Source organism: Trachemys scripta, chromosome 3 (genome assembly GCF_013100865.1).
Source record: "Trachemys scripta elegans isolate TJP31775 chromosome 3, CAS_Tse_1.0, whole genome shotgun sequence".
NCBI classification, from domain to species: Eukaryota; Metazoa; Chordata; order Testudines; family Emydidae; genus Trachemys; species Trachemys scripta.
Genome location: NC_048300.1, coordinates 101,564,665 through 101,578,713, shown reverse-complemented (window position 1 = coordinate 101,578,713; position 14,049 = coordinate 101,564,665). Strand labels below are relative to the sequence as shown.

At 43.9% G+C, this 14,049-nt stretch overlaps 1 protein-coding gene across 1 annotated transcript in view; it reads left to right on the top strand.

Annotated features, from left to right (window-relative positions):
• The first annotated feature begins 7,516 nt into the window (after positions 1 to 7,516).
• CCDC28A (coiled-coil domain containing 28A) overlaps positions 7,517 to 14,049 on the top strand; it is an 11,120-nt gene continuing 4,587 nt past the window's right edge. Inside the window, exons 1-3 of the mRNA XM_034765541.1 lie at positions 7,517 to 7,705; positions 10,780 to 10,976; positions 12,285 to 12,448. Of these exons, the coding sequence (XP_034621432.1) occupies positions 10,819 to 10,976; positions 12,285 to 12,448 (322 nt within the window). The 5' untranslated portion in view covers positions 7,517 to 7,705; positions 10,780 to 10,818. The remainder of the gene's footprint in view (positions 7,706 to 10,779; positions 10,977 to 12,284; positions 12,449 to 14,049) is intronic.

The window sequence follows — 14,049 nt, the reverse complement described above, 5'->3', positions numbered from 1 at the left end:
AACCTCCACCCAAACTCCAAACCAAACCCGGAAAGCGAAAGCAGGAGGGGGAAGGGGGAAAATAAACACGCACACCAACAAACCTGGGAAAAGAAAAAGAGGCCGCCGCCTACCTGTGGCTTCCCGAACTGGAGCCTCTGCCAGAGCCTCACCCCTGGCAGCCGGCAGCAAAGGTGAAAAGAAAGCCTGCCTCCACTCTGCCAGCCCCTCTGGGGACCAGCTAAAGTGGGATCATCTCTGCCTAACCCACCCCGTATCAGTCAGAACTTCACTTTCCCCTCTGGGAAGAATAGGGTGACCAGATGTCCTGATTTTATAGGGACAGTCCTGATTTTTGGGTCTTTTTCTTATATAGGCTCCTATTAGCCCCCACTCCCTGACCCAATTTTTCACACTTGCTGTCTGGTCACCCTAGGGAAGAACTACCCTCCTTTGTCTTCTCCTACCAACCAAAACTTGACTCTACCCACAGGGGTTTTCAACCTTTTTTTCATTCGCAAACTACTAAAAAAAATTGAATGGAAAGGCAGACCCCTTTGGAGATGTTAGGCATAGTCTGCAGCCCACAGGTTGAAAACCACTATTCCATGATAACAACAACCTTTCACACAGGGCCGTCTTTAGGAAGTGCGGGGCCCAATTCGAATACCCGGCGGCGGTCCGGGTCTTCGGCGGCAGGTCCTTCGCTCGCTCCAGGTCTTCCGCAGCACCAAAGGACCCGCCGCCGAAATGCCGCTGAAGACCCGAACCACCGCAGGGTGAGTAAAAAAATTAAAAAGGCACCTAAGTTAGGTGCTCTTCTTTAGGTCGCGGGGCCTGCTTTCATGGACCCCTGAAACATAGTCTGCAGACACCCCATACACACGCAAGGAATCCATGGACCACTGGTTGAAAACCACTGCCCTAGAGAAAAATAGGAGTACTTGTGGCACCTTAGAGACTAACAAATTTATTTGAGCATAAGCTTTCATGGGCTACAGCCCACTTCTTTGGATGCATAGAATGGAACATATATTGAGGAGATATATATACACATACAGAGAGCATGAAAAGGTGGGAGTTGTCTTACCAACTCTGAGAGGCCAATTAAGTAAAAGAAAAAAAAAAAAACTTAGCCCAGTACAGACAGTTTGATAAGAAGTGTGAGAATACTTACAAGGGGAGATGGATTCAATGTTTGTAATGGCTTACTTCAAAAATTGTTCTTCTCTTACTTAATTGGCCTCTCAGAATTGGTAAGACAACTCCCACCTTTTCATGCTCTCTGTATGTGTATATATATATATATCTACTCAATATATGTTCCATTCTATGCATCCAAAGAAGTGGGCTGTAGCCTATGAAAGCTTATGCTCAAATAAATTTGTTAGTCTCTAAGGTGCCACAAGTACTCCTGTTCTTTATGCAGATACGGACTAACACGGCTGCTACTCTGAAACCTGCCCTAGAGAGAAGCATAGGAGACCCTCACTGCATCTCAGCTCTCCCTCTTCCACCACTTTTCTTACACTACTAGACAGTACTCAAGAGCATTCAAGGCACAACCTCTTTTTAAACACACACACAAGTCAGAAGCCACACACTTAGCATATTTTAGTGATTGTTTTGTAATTAATGTATAGTGTAGGTTTTCAGATAAAAGTGACCCCTACACAGAAACAAAATCCAAATAAGCCAGCACAACATGCAAGGTTATAAACCAAATGAGTTACTTCTGTTCTGGGACCGCCTCTGTTCAATATCTTCATTAATGACTTAGATATTGGCATAGAAAGTACGCTTATTAAGTTTGCAGATGATACCAAACTGGGAGGGATTGGAACTCCTTTGGAGGACAGGGTCATAATTCAAAATGATCTGGACAAATTGGAGAAATGGTCTGAGTTAAACAGGATGAAGTTTAACAAAGACAAATGCAAAGTGCTCCACTTAGGAAGGAAAAATCAGTTTCACACATACAGAATGGGAAAAGACTGTCTAGGAAGGAGTACGGCAGAAAGGGATCTAGGGGTTATAGTGGACCACAAGCTAAATATGAGTCAACAGTGTGATGCTGTTGCAAAAAAAGCAAACATGATTCTGGGATGCATTAACAGGTGTGTTGTGAGCAAGACACGAGAAGTCATTCTTCCACTCTACTCTGCTCTGGTTAGGCCTCAGCTGGAGTATTGTGTCCAGTTCTGGGCACCGCATTTTAAAAAAGATGTGGAGAAATTGGAAAGGGTCCAGAGAAGAGCAACAAGAATGATTAAAGGTCTTGAGAACATGACCTATGAAGGAAGGCTGAAAGAATTGGGTTTGTTTAGTTTGGAAAAGAGAAGACTGAGAGGGGACATGATAGCAGTTTTCAGGTATTTAAAAGGGTGTCATAAGGAGGAGGGAGAAAACTTGTTCACCTTAGCCTCTAAGGATAGAACAAGAAGCAATGGGTTTAAACTGCAGCAAGGGAGGTCTAGGTTGGACATTAGGAAAAAGTTCCTAACTGTCAGGGTGGTTAAACACTGGAATAAATTGCCTAGGGAGGTTGTGGAATCTCCATCTCTGGAGATATTTAAGAGTAGGTTAGATAAATGTCTATCAGGGATGGTCTAGACAGTATTTGGTCCTGCCATGAGGGCACGGGACTGGACTCTATGACCTCTCGAGGTCCCTTCCAGTCCTAGAATCTATGAATCTATGAAATGCACTCTGGTATGACCCTGCTCTGCCAGCATCACAAACTATATACAATAACCCACGGATTACTACACTTTCCTCCATAGAGCCAATCACCACCCCAGATCACACCAAAAAAATCTATTATCATCTACAGCCACCTGTTATTTTCAGATACCACAGAATATATTGAGAAGAGAAAGTCCTGGATATACACCTTAAGATACTTAAAATTGCCTTCACCAAACAAGGACGCCCCACCAAAGAAACAGAATGCGTAATGGAACGGGCCACAAATACCCAGAGAGAAACTTATTCAATATAGACAACCCCCCCCCCCCAAAAAAAAACCAACCCCCACCAACTGCACAGCCCTAGTTGTCACCTACCCCACTCTGGAACCCATACAGTGCATCAAACAATCATAATCCATAGTTGATGGGGACCACATGCTGAAAGAAATCTTTCCCGAACCTCCTCTTCTGGCGTTCAAACAACCCCCAAATCTCCTCCGCAGAAAAAAGCTATTCACAGAGCAGGACACCCTAACTGAAAGCGGCACCAGATGCTGCTATAACAGATGCAAAACTTGCAGACATCTCTCCACTGCTACAATGATCAATACCCCTCACAACACACCTTTCAAGATCTAGGAGTCCTACCCATGTCTATCACAACATGTGGTGTACGCATCCAGTACATCAAATGCCCCAACAACTATGTTGGTGAAACCAGACAATCACTATGCTGTCAAATGAACTCAGACAGAAAAATGATAAGACAAAAATTACCCTATCACCTGTGAAGCTCGAAAGCTTGTCTCTTCCACCAACAGAAGTTGATCAAATAAATATTATCTCACGCCCCTTATCTCTCTCATATCTAGGGACCAATGTGACTACAACAACACTGCAAACAGAAGCCAATGGCAGTTAAGGATACTCAGCACGTGGCACAATACAGCCCGAAGGCACTGTTTAGGAGCCAGAAGAGAGTGAACAAGTTAATTAAGAAGTCCCAATTCCTCCAACATTCATTACTTTCATAGAGTGGTGTAAGTGTACAGTGGGTTTTACAACAAATGGAGTTAAATCTAAAAGCACAAATCCTGCCGTGAAGGTCTTAAAATCTAATACCACAAGAAAGAATACAACAAACAGGATATAAACATTAAATTCAACACAGAAGTTTTATACCTTGTAAGATTTTGTGGAACAGTTGGATTTCTGAAGATTTTGTGGAGAAGCAGGGGGCATGGAAACAGTAACTAACTGACAGGCAGGTGGGGGAGTACTGCAGAAGGTCCATGAAATTATGAGTCAATGAAGGAGTGACAAAGCATTAATGATACTGATTCCCATACCTGGAAAATAATGTAAATACCATGTAAAGTACTAACTCTTGAAGCAGCACAGAATTTGTAATTATAATAATGACCATTTTACCGCCAGATATCAAAATATAAAGCCTCAACACCTGTAGGGAAGTATTCCTATTTTATAGATGGAATAGACTCAGAGAGGTTAAAGCTCTGATCATACAAACATGCACATGCTTAACTTCAAGTAAGTGAACAGTCCTGACTTCAAGGGGGACTCTTCACATGCTTAAATGTAGGCATGTACATAAGCATTTGTGGGATTGGGGACTTACTCATTTGCCCAAGGTCACAGCAACAAGTCAGTGATGGACCCAAGAATCCTGACATCCAGATCTCTGCTCTAACATGTCCCCTAGAACATATGAAAATATAATGCATCATATATGGAAAAAAAAAAAAAAGAAAATCATTCAGGAACAGACCTGCTAGGTCTAATGTTTTTTGGCCCTCTTCACAGAACTGTTCTGAAGCCTGATCGATTGCTTTATCTGGTGATGTGTTCTGGACAGATTTCATTTTGAATCACACTGATTTATGTGCACTAAGAAATAGGTACAGCATTAACATATTTAAAAATAAACATGTTCGTGACGGGTTGGATTACAGAAACCCCATTGGGAGCTGCCACCCGATATGCAAAGACCACCCCTGCTCCTGTTTTCCCTGCCAGCTCAGGACTCCAGCACCCTGTCTTGCTGAGCTCCAACACAGACCCAGGGTCTGAATCACTTGTCCCAAAGCTGCAAGTTTACCTGAAAACAGCTCACAGTAGTGTGCTTGTCTTTAGCACTCAGATGCCCAACTCCCAATGGGGTCTAAACCCAGATAAATCTGTTTTACCCTGCATAAAGCTTATGCAGGGCAAACTAATAAATTGTTCGCCCTCTATAACACTGATAGAGAGATATGCACAGTTGTTTGCTCCCTCAGTTATTAATACATACTCTGAGTAAATTACTAAATAAATTACTCTGAAACCTGTTACTAAATAAAAAGTGACTTTATTAAATACAGACAGTAGGATTTAAGTGGTTCAAAGTAGTAACAGACAGAACAAAGTAAGTCACCAAGCAAAATAAAATAAAATGCGCAAATCTATGTCTAATCAAACTAAATACAGATAATCTCACCCTCAGAAATGTTTCAGTAAGTTTTTCTCAGACTGGACACCTTCCAGGCCTGGGCACAATCCTTTCCCCTGGTACAGCTCTTGTTGCAGCTCAGGTGATAGCTAGGGGATTCTTCATGATGGCTCCTCTCTCCCCTTGTTCTCTTCCACCCCTTTATATATCTTTTGCATAAGGCGGGAACCCTTTGTCCCTCTGGGGTTCCACCCCCCCTCACTGGAAAAGCACCAGTTTAAAGATGGATTCCAGTTCAGGTGACATGATCACATGTCACTGCAAGACTTCATTACTCACTTGCCAGCATACACATATACAGGAAGACTCACAGGTAAATACAGCCATCTGCAGACAATGGGAGTCATCAAGATTCCAAACCATCCTTAATGGCCCACACTTTACATAATTACAATAGGCCCTCAGAGTTATATTTTATATTTCTAGTTTTAGATACACGAGTGGTACATTTCTACAAATAGGATGATCACACTCAATAGATTATGAGCTTTGTAATGATACCTTACAAGAGACCTTTTGCATGAAGCATATCCCAGTTACATTATATTCACTTATATTTTTATAAAACCATATAGACTGCACAACGTCACAATGTTTTCCTGACGTCTCACAATTTAGATTATCCAAAACCAGATTCCCAAGACTTTCTAAAAAAAAATGTAATTACAGGCATTTTAGTGCTCACATTTCTCAGAGTACCCATTGCATCCCATTTTAAGATTCAAACATGCTAGGATATCTTCTCATGGGTATCTTGGAATTGTTCAGGTTGTTTCTTGAAGTTAGAGAGAAAATTCATTTGCAGATACAACAGGGGAATATAGTCTTTGAACCATGACTTTCTAGGTTACAACCTGAAGCTGGCATTACCAGCTTTCCAAAGTGCCATAACACTTCTGCAAATCATTTTGGGGCTTAATTAATTTATAATTAAATTAGAGGGCAGTACCAACAGGCACTCATTGCCCTATCTCCTCCTCTTCTTAGGACCTACTAAATGCAAAAAAAATAAACAAAACAAAAAACAATAGAAATGCTGGAAACAATTAGTGTAGTAGCACTGGAAAAGTAATTATTCCTAAAACAAATACTTTGTTTAAAAAGTTAATCCACTGCTTTGCAGATATGAAAACAGATAGATGGGGGGGAGGGGATTTGCTTTTATTGGTAAATCTCAGTAAATATCATTTTCACCATACACACAAACCAACTACAGAATATTTCTATTGCGGATTCTTAAATTTTGGTTATTATCAAAGTAAGAAAAAAAACATATTGAGCACTTATTAAGAGTTTGATTTAAGGATATTTATTTTGTATATTTTGACATGACATTGACAATGTGTGTTTTAATGGTTATGAAGTTTTAATTTTTTGAATCTCAATAAGTCCTGTCATTGAACAATTATTGTGTGGAAACCACCCCCCCCCCTTACAAGGGCACTGGAACAATTTGTATAGTGGTGGTACTGAGAGCCATTTACCCAAACTATTAACCCGGTATATGATGGAAACCACGTCAAGCCATGGGGTTTGGCAGCACCCTTAGTTCCAGCACCTATGCTCCATAATTTCCTGCAACTGTGAAAATGGATAAAAAATTTAGAAAAATATTTAAAAATAATCAATGTTATTTGTCACAATTATAAAAAAAAATCGAGTTCTGCCAGGCCTACAAGCCCAGTACAGCGCTATTAAAAGACCCAGCGTGTGACTCGGAGCTGCCACCTGCAGAAGGGAGGAAGGCATTGACAGGCGTCTGCCCTTGTCCTGCTCCTGCACAGAGTTCCGGGTCCTGGGACACCTCCACCCAGCCCCGGGGCGGCAAGGGCTGGCCCCTAGAGGGCCTGTGAATCACGGACCGCGCAGCTACCACGGACCCAATTCAGACCCGCCCGCTGCCTGAGCCAGCTGCGCGCCCGGAGCCAGAGGTGACGCCGGTCCCAGGCAGGGCTGTGCACGAGCCTGTAAGGGGCGTGTCCCTCGGGGGCTCCGCCTGGGCGCCTCTCAGCGCTTTGCGCACAGCGCGTGGGGAGACAGCTGCTGCCACGCCCCCACCTTCCTTTTACCGCGTGCCCGCGCGCTGAGCCTTAGCGCGGGGGGCTCGCGCCCCGGGATAGAAGCTATGTCTGCGCTGGGGAGGGGCGCGCTGAACCCCTCCCTGTAACCCTGGCGACGAGGCCGCATTTCTCCGAAGGACACGCCCCATAGGCTTGAGAGGAGCAAACCCTTTTAAAATGAGGCGGGGCGGGGACACTCCTGGCCCCACCCCCACAGAGCGGCCGTTTCGTTTTTTCCTCCCTCCCGGCTCTCGCCGCAAGGAATTCTGGGAGTTGTAGTTTATTCGCTCTTCAGGCACAGGCCTGGCTACAGAGCTGTGCGCCGGAGGGGGGAGGCTTGCACTCCCGCTCCCACAATGCACGACGCGCCCACCGAAGGTCGTATGAGGAGGCGTTGCTTTCTCACGTGACGAGTGCGTCACTTCCCTAAACACGCTAGGAAACCGGTGAAACGGGAAGCTGCGCAGGTAGGGCCTGGGGCGGGCCGGGGGGACGTGGTCCGGGCCCCAAAACCCTCTGCCGGACAGGCGCTGCCGTGTAGTGTATCCATGTAATGCACAACACGCCCCGGTGCAGCTCTCGGGGTTGGGCGCAGTCTGAGCGGGCGCTGGAGCTGTGTTGATAGTGGGGGTGCTGAGAGCCATTGAACCAAACTGTAAACCCATCGATGATGGAAACCACTTTAAGTGGGGGCAGTAGCGCCTGTAGTCCCATCGCCTACGAATAGGGTGGCCAGGGGTCTGGTTTGGGGCTGGAAAACCCAGTTGAAAAGAGACTCTGGCACCTCCGGTGAGCACCGCCGACTGGACTGTTAAAAGTCCAGTCAGCAGTGCTGTGGAGGTAAGGCAGGCTAGTCCCTACCTGTCCTGGCTGCGCGCCTGTACCCCATGAGCAGCCACCCTCACCTGCACCCCTCCCCCTGCCTCAAACCCGTAGCTCCTTCCCACACTCCAAATCCCTCCGCCCCACCCTCCGGCTGCACCCAAAACCCCTCATCCTTGACCCCACCCGAGAGCCAGCACCCCAAGCCAGGGCCCCAGGCTAGAGCCCCATCCTGCATCCCAACCTCTTGCACCAGCCTACAGCCCCCTCCTGCACCGTCAACCCCACTCCCTCAACCTCTCATTTCCTGCCCACATTCCCAGTTAGAGCCCTCACCCCCTCCCACACCCCAACTTTCTGCCCCAGCCCAGTGAAAGTGAGTGAGGGGTGGGGAGAGCCAATCACAAAGGGAGGGGGAATGTAGTGAGTGGGGGGACAGAGCCTTGGGGAAGGGGCAGGGCGCATGGCTTTGGGGAAGGGGCAGGGGTTGGGTGTTCGGTTTTGTGGGATTCAAAAGTTGGCAACCCTACCTATGAATCTGACTTGTGGCTTTTGAGTTTGGGGTCAGGTAAATGGCATCACACCAGACATAGCACAAAACGAGCCAAAACCAACATCCACGGGCAGTGTCAGGATGTCTCACTCACCCTGTGAATGCAATCACACCAGAACAGTATGTGCCCTGCAGAACTGCTGGCCTTGCTCTCATGCCTTTTGAAGCCAATGTTTCTGTGATGGTTGGGCACGTAGTATGAACTTACAGGGACACTCCTATGCAATCAGGCTATTAAGATTTTTCTGTGTCCAAAGTTTCTGCTTCATCCCCAATTCCTTTAATTTTTATTAATCAATTTACAGTAATTATAAATAGTGAAAGAAAACAGCGGGCTTGGGTCAGTGCATTATGGTGTCAGTGTCAACCCTGAAGATAGAGTTTCAGCTAGGCGGCTCCCTTCTAAATAAGGGCTGGCCATGAGAAGGAAAGAATGAATAACAAAAACCCCAAGTGGGACAGAGGAAAGTTTCGATGTAAAATGAGGGAGGAGTAGAGAAGTTTGAAGAGGCAAAGGGGACTGGCTTTTTCCTCTTCTGTTTTTCTCCATTGACAATAAGGCAGCTGTAGATTGACTATGAAGTAATGCTGTTTGTTATACTGTTTTTTATTTTACTGCTACATTTAATATCAGCTCGCTTTTATGTAATGCTCATGCTGCTACTTCTATGCAGAAAGTAGAACTGGAAAGCATCTGGAGTGTGGCAGTTGAACAGGCTTATTACTTTTTTCAGTTTTCTTACTCTGATCCCATGTGCTTTCAGTGTGAGTTGTTTTTTTTTTTTTAACTGCTGAAGGACTACTTTGAGGAAGTGACAGAATTAACTAATAAAGATTGAAGAGCAGCTGTAGGGGCACAGGCTCCACCTAGTCATTAATTTCCAGGAAATGCCATATACCAAGCTCATTATTGCTGTTATAAAATACATAGTGATGTGGTTTTAAAATATTTGGGTACATATGTTATTTCTAGAATATTAATGCATTGTATAATACTACAATTTGCTTCAGTCATCTCTGATTATTCTACTTAGTCTATAATTGAGTAAGAGTGTCTGAAAGGGTGATTTCTAGTACACACCAGTCATGTACAGTAACTCCTCGCTTAACGTTGTAGTTATGTTCCTGAAAAATGCGACTTTTAAGTGAAATGATGTTAAGCGAATCCAATTTCCCCATAAGAATTAATGTAAAGGGGGGGGGGGGAGGGGTTAGGTTCCAGGGCAGCTTCCCCTACTCTGCAAGCACCAGGGGTGGGGGGGCTCAATCCTCAGCCTGCCCACTCCACCCAAGCCCCCACCCTTGACCTGTCTCTTCTCCCATCCCCTTTACTTCGCACGCTGCGTCCTGGCTCCTCCCCTCTCCCTTCTTCCCTCCCTTCTAAACGCCAAGCCAGCTGATTGCCATGTTCGGGAGGCAGGGGAGGGAGGGGGGAGGCGCGCCAAGTCCTCGCTTCTCCCCTCTCCCTCCTGCCAGGGCAATCAGCTGGCTTGCAGCGTTCAGGAGGGAGGAGCGAGGACTTGGCGCAGGCTACCTCTCCGGCCCGGGGCAATCAGCTGGCTTGCCATGTTCGGGAGGCAGGGGGAGCCTGCGTGCCGAGTCCTCGTTCCTCTCCCCCCCTCCAAAATGCCAGCTGATTTCCGCGGGCAGGAGGCAGGGGAGGAGGGGGAAGGCGCTGATTCGTGGGGTCTGCCGGCGGGCGGGAGGCGCTGTGGAGGGAGAGGGGGGAGTAGGGAGGCTGCCAGCTGTGGAGAAAGCAAGCAGCCAAACAACATAAGAGTGGAACATTGAACAACTTTAAATGAGTATGTTCCCTCATTGATCAGCAATGTAACAATGAAACAACGTTAAGCGGGACGACTTTAAGTGAGGAGTTACTGTAACAGAAAATAAGTGTAGTAGAATAGTTTAGTTACTAGCGGTGCTCCAGCTGACTTGGAAGTTCTAGATTTGTGATCTTGATTTTTCTGCTGCTCTTACAGGCTTTGCCAGCTTATCTTGAAAATCAAGATTTCCCTTTTTAGATAAAGCAATTGCTGCTGATCTGTGAGGGGTTTAAAAACTAGACTCTTATACAATACGCCTGAGCATCACTACAGCTCTTTATAATAAATAACTCGTTTGCCCCTTTCAATGGATATTTAACTATTTTATTCCTTCCATAAGATAAGAAATTAGTCTGAGTGCAATAGTTAACCAGCGGAAATGGAAGAAAGGAAAATCAAGAGGAGGAGCCCCAAATCATCCAGTAGTCACCCAACTCAGGTTACTAATGCCAAGAAAAATTCTGTGCCGGTCAGTAAAAGTACAGCTTTTTCAAATCCTGCACCACAAGCAAATTCACAAAGACCAAAGTTAAAAAGGTAAGTTCCTAATATTCTACAAATCATTGAGGGTGGGAAAAGGAGAGACAGTTGGGATTATTGGCCTAAAAGTATTAGCTGGAGCTTAAACAGTGAACTAATGCATATAGGCAGAGGTGGGTAGAGAATACGGTTGAGAACAAAATTCTTAAGCAATCTTTGTAGTAGTTAACTTTATCAGTGCTGCACTGAGATCTAGTGTGGAGGTGCCAATATCAGCAGAATGGCAGAGCTTGCTGAATCTGACACTCAGAAGTGCAGTAGATATTCTTTCTCCATTGCATTTCAGGAAAAATGTTTTCTCTAGAAATATTATATTATCCAAAATGCAAGATGTACCGCTCTAGAAATCTACAGTAACTGCAGCTGACGTGAGAATGGACTAAAATTTATCATTGTGTGCAACTCAATAATGTTTTAAAATACACAACAGGATTATTCCTCATATGGCAAGATATGGGGGAAATATAATCACTTTGATATTTTTGTTGTTGTTAAATATGACCTAAACTTATTTTTATATATGAATCATTTCTGTGGATGGCCAAGCTATTAGCCTGACTTGACAAGGGGTGGTCATATGGAAATTTATTGCAGTTTCTAAACTAAAGTAGTAGTTGCAGGTTATATTCAGCCAACAAAACTGTATTTACATCAGGATAAGCTACTCATGGAATAGTTGAGGAAAAAGATTGAATTCACTTGAGTTTCTCCACACTTGTGTGAGTGTGCATTGTATGCAGAGTATTTAAGAATGTGTCTGCTTGGCTAACTTTTTCATGCAGCTTTATGGAAGAAAAATAAAACTAGTGACAAGTTATAAAATCTTAGCTAATATGAATGTATACATTAGAAATACCTGTTACTGCTTTAATATCTGTTCAGTGAATGTGGTTGCCTTGTTATTTACTTCCCCACCCAGGGGCCTAGTTTGATGCCAAGTAGAGTTCCAGGAGTCTGCTTCCTATCAAAGTATTGGGAAATCAAAAAGTTTTTCTTAATACTTTTAAAAGGAAAACGTGTGGATGATACTGTGCTTTCTAATGGTAATAAGAAAGCAGATTCTTGGAGTCCTGCTTTGTATTATCAGATTGTCAAGATAGTGGCTTCACAATATGATCACTTTATATTTAGGTAAAATTTGTGATCCATACTTTATAATTTGATGGTGCAGTTAAGGATGTACATTCACTACAGTTGTCCTTTTAAGGCTGATTTCTAGGATAGTCCTTCATTGCACTTCTTCAGCAGGAGCAAAAAGAGGAAGGTAGTCTCTTCTGTAAAATTACATGTCTTTCATTTCCTCAGAGGAATAAAAGAAAAAGCCAAACCTCCAGGAGGGGAAGGGAAAGGGGCACAGGCAGCTCCAATACAGCACTCTTTTCTCACAGATGTATCAGATGTGCAAGAGATGGAGAGGGGACTTCTGAGCCTTCTAAATGATTTCCACTCTGGCAAACTTCAAGCATTCGGTAAATATGTGGGTTTTCTTTACCCAGCTGTTGCTTTTATATAAGATAGCAGTTTTTTGCAAACAAGATGTGCTAGTTACAGAGAGATTGTCAGTCTGTATTAGACAAGAGGTTAGTCTATACTTGGTCATGATTATTTTATTGGCCATTTGAAATAGCAACCCTTTGAATCATAGGGTTATCTTTGGGTCTATGCTGTGTCAAAAAGTCCCTTTCATAGTGCTTGTGTGCTAAGAGATTGTGTTCCAATTATCATGGGACACACAAATCAGTTTCTTGGCTTGTAGATTTAAAATATCAAGTTTAAAAATACTTTGTTACTTTGCGTATGTTAAATATTAGCAGAAATGTAACCAAGAAATAAGATGCCTTTATGAAATGAAGTAGTAAATTCCAAAGTAGGAAACAAATTCAAACTGTATATCTGCTAATATTTAATTAAAATTAAAAAGTTTAAAATTTTGGCTTATGCTGGAGGACTGAATTCTGTTTTTGCCAAATTTACATCTTGCCAGAAATAGAGTTTCTGTGAAGAACTTCACCTGTAACTGTTGTTTAAAGTGTAATGCTATATTACTCGGTCAAGAGGTGATAGGAAAAGGGGTTGGTATTGGGTAGCTTTTCGAATCCTAGCGTAGGTTAGGTTAGGTTTTTGGGTGAATTGATTACCACTGCAAATTCTTGCCTATAGGCAGATGCTGCTGCTGTTTCATGAACTATTGACTGAGGGTCCATGAAGATGATTCTTACCTTTAGAACCTAGGCATATCATGTGACATCTCCACTCAATTCTGCAATGGAGTTTTTCCAGAACCTATGCCTCATACATGGCATCAAAGTGTTCATTGCTTTTGTTTAGGACTTAAGCCCATGGCTCTCATGAAGTGTGGTAATTAACTTTAATGTGAGCAGGATCGGGTCTAATGCAATTGAAGATATTTGCTTTCATGCATGCAGCCCATCTTACTCTTCTTTTTGACCTTGAAATGGAATCATAATATTGTATACAACAGGTGTAAGTTTCTAGGGCTGTGCATGGGGTTACAGGGTTCTTCTGCTTAGTCATTCCTGCTGCCAGGTGCTTCAACCCTGCAGAGAAGTGTGGAGGTACTTTTGCAAAGTACATACATTAGTTCAGGGGTATCCAATTAGCTATAATCTGGTTAAATAGGAGAGGGTTGAGCATGTCTGAGAGACAGAGGTTATGAGGTGCTGGAGGAGAAACTCCAGGAACAGCCAAGTTTAGTCTGATGAGACTTTAAGTGAAAAATAAGGCCAGATCTAGAGATGGGGCACTCTCTAGGTGGACTGTATCCAGCATCAGAGGGGTAGCCGTGTTAGTCTGAATCTGTAAAAAGCAACAGAGGGTCCTGTGGCACCTTTGAGACTAACAGAAGTACTGGGAGCATAAGCTTTCGTGGGTAAGAACCTCACTTCTTCAGATGCAAGTAATGGAAATCTCCAGAGGCAGGTATAAATCAGTGTGGAGATAACGAGATTAGTTCAATCAGGGAGGGTGAGGTGCTCTGCTAGCAGTTGAGGTGTGAACACCAAGGGAGGAGAAACTGTTTCTGTAGTTGGATAGCCATTCACAGTCTTTG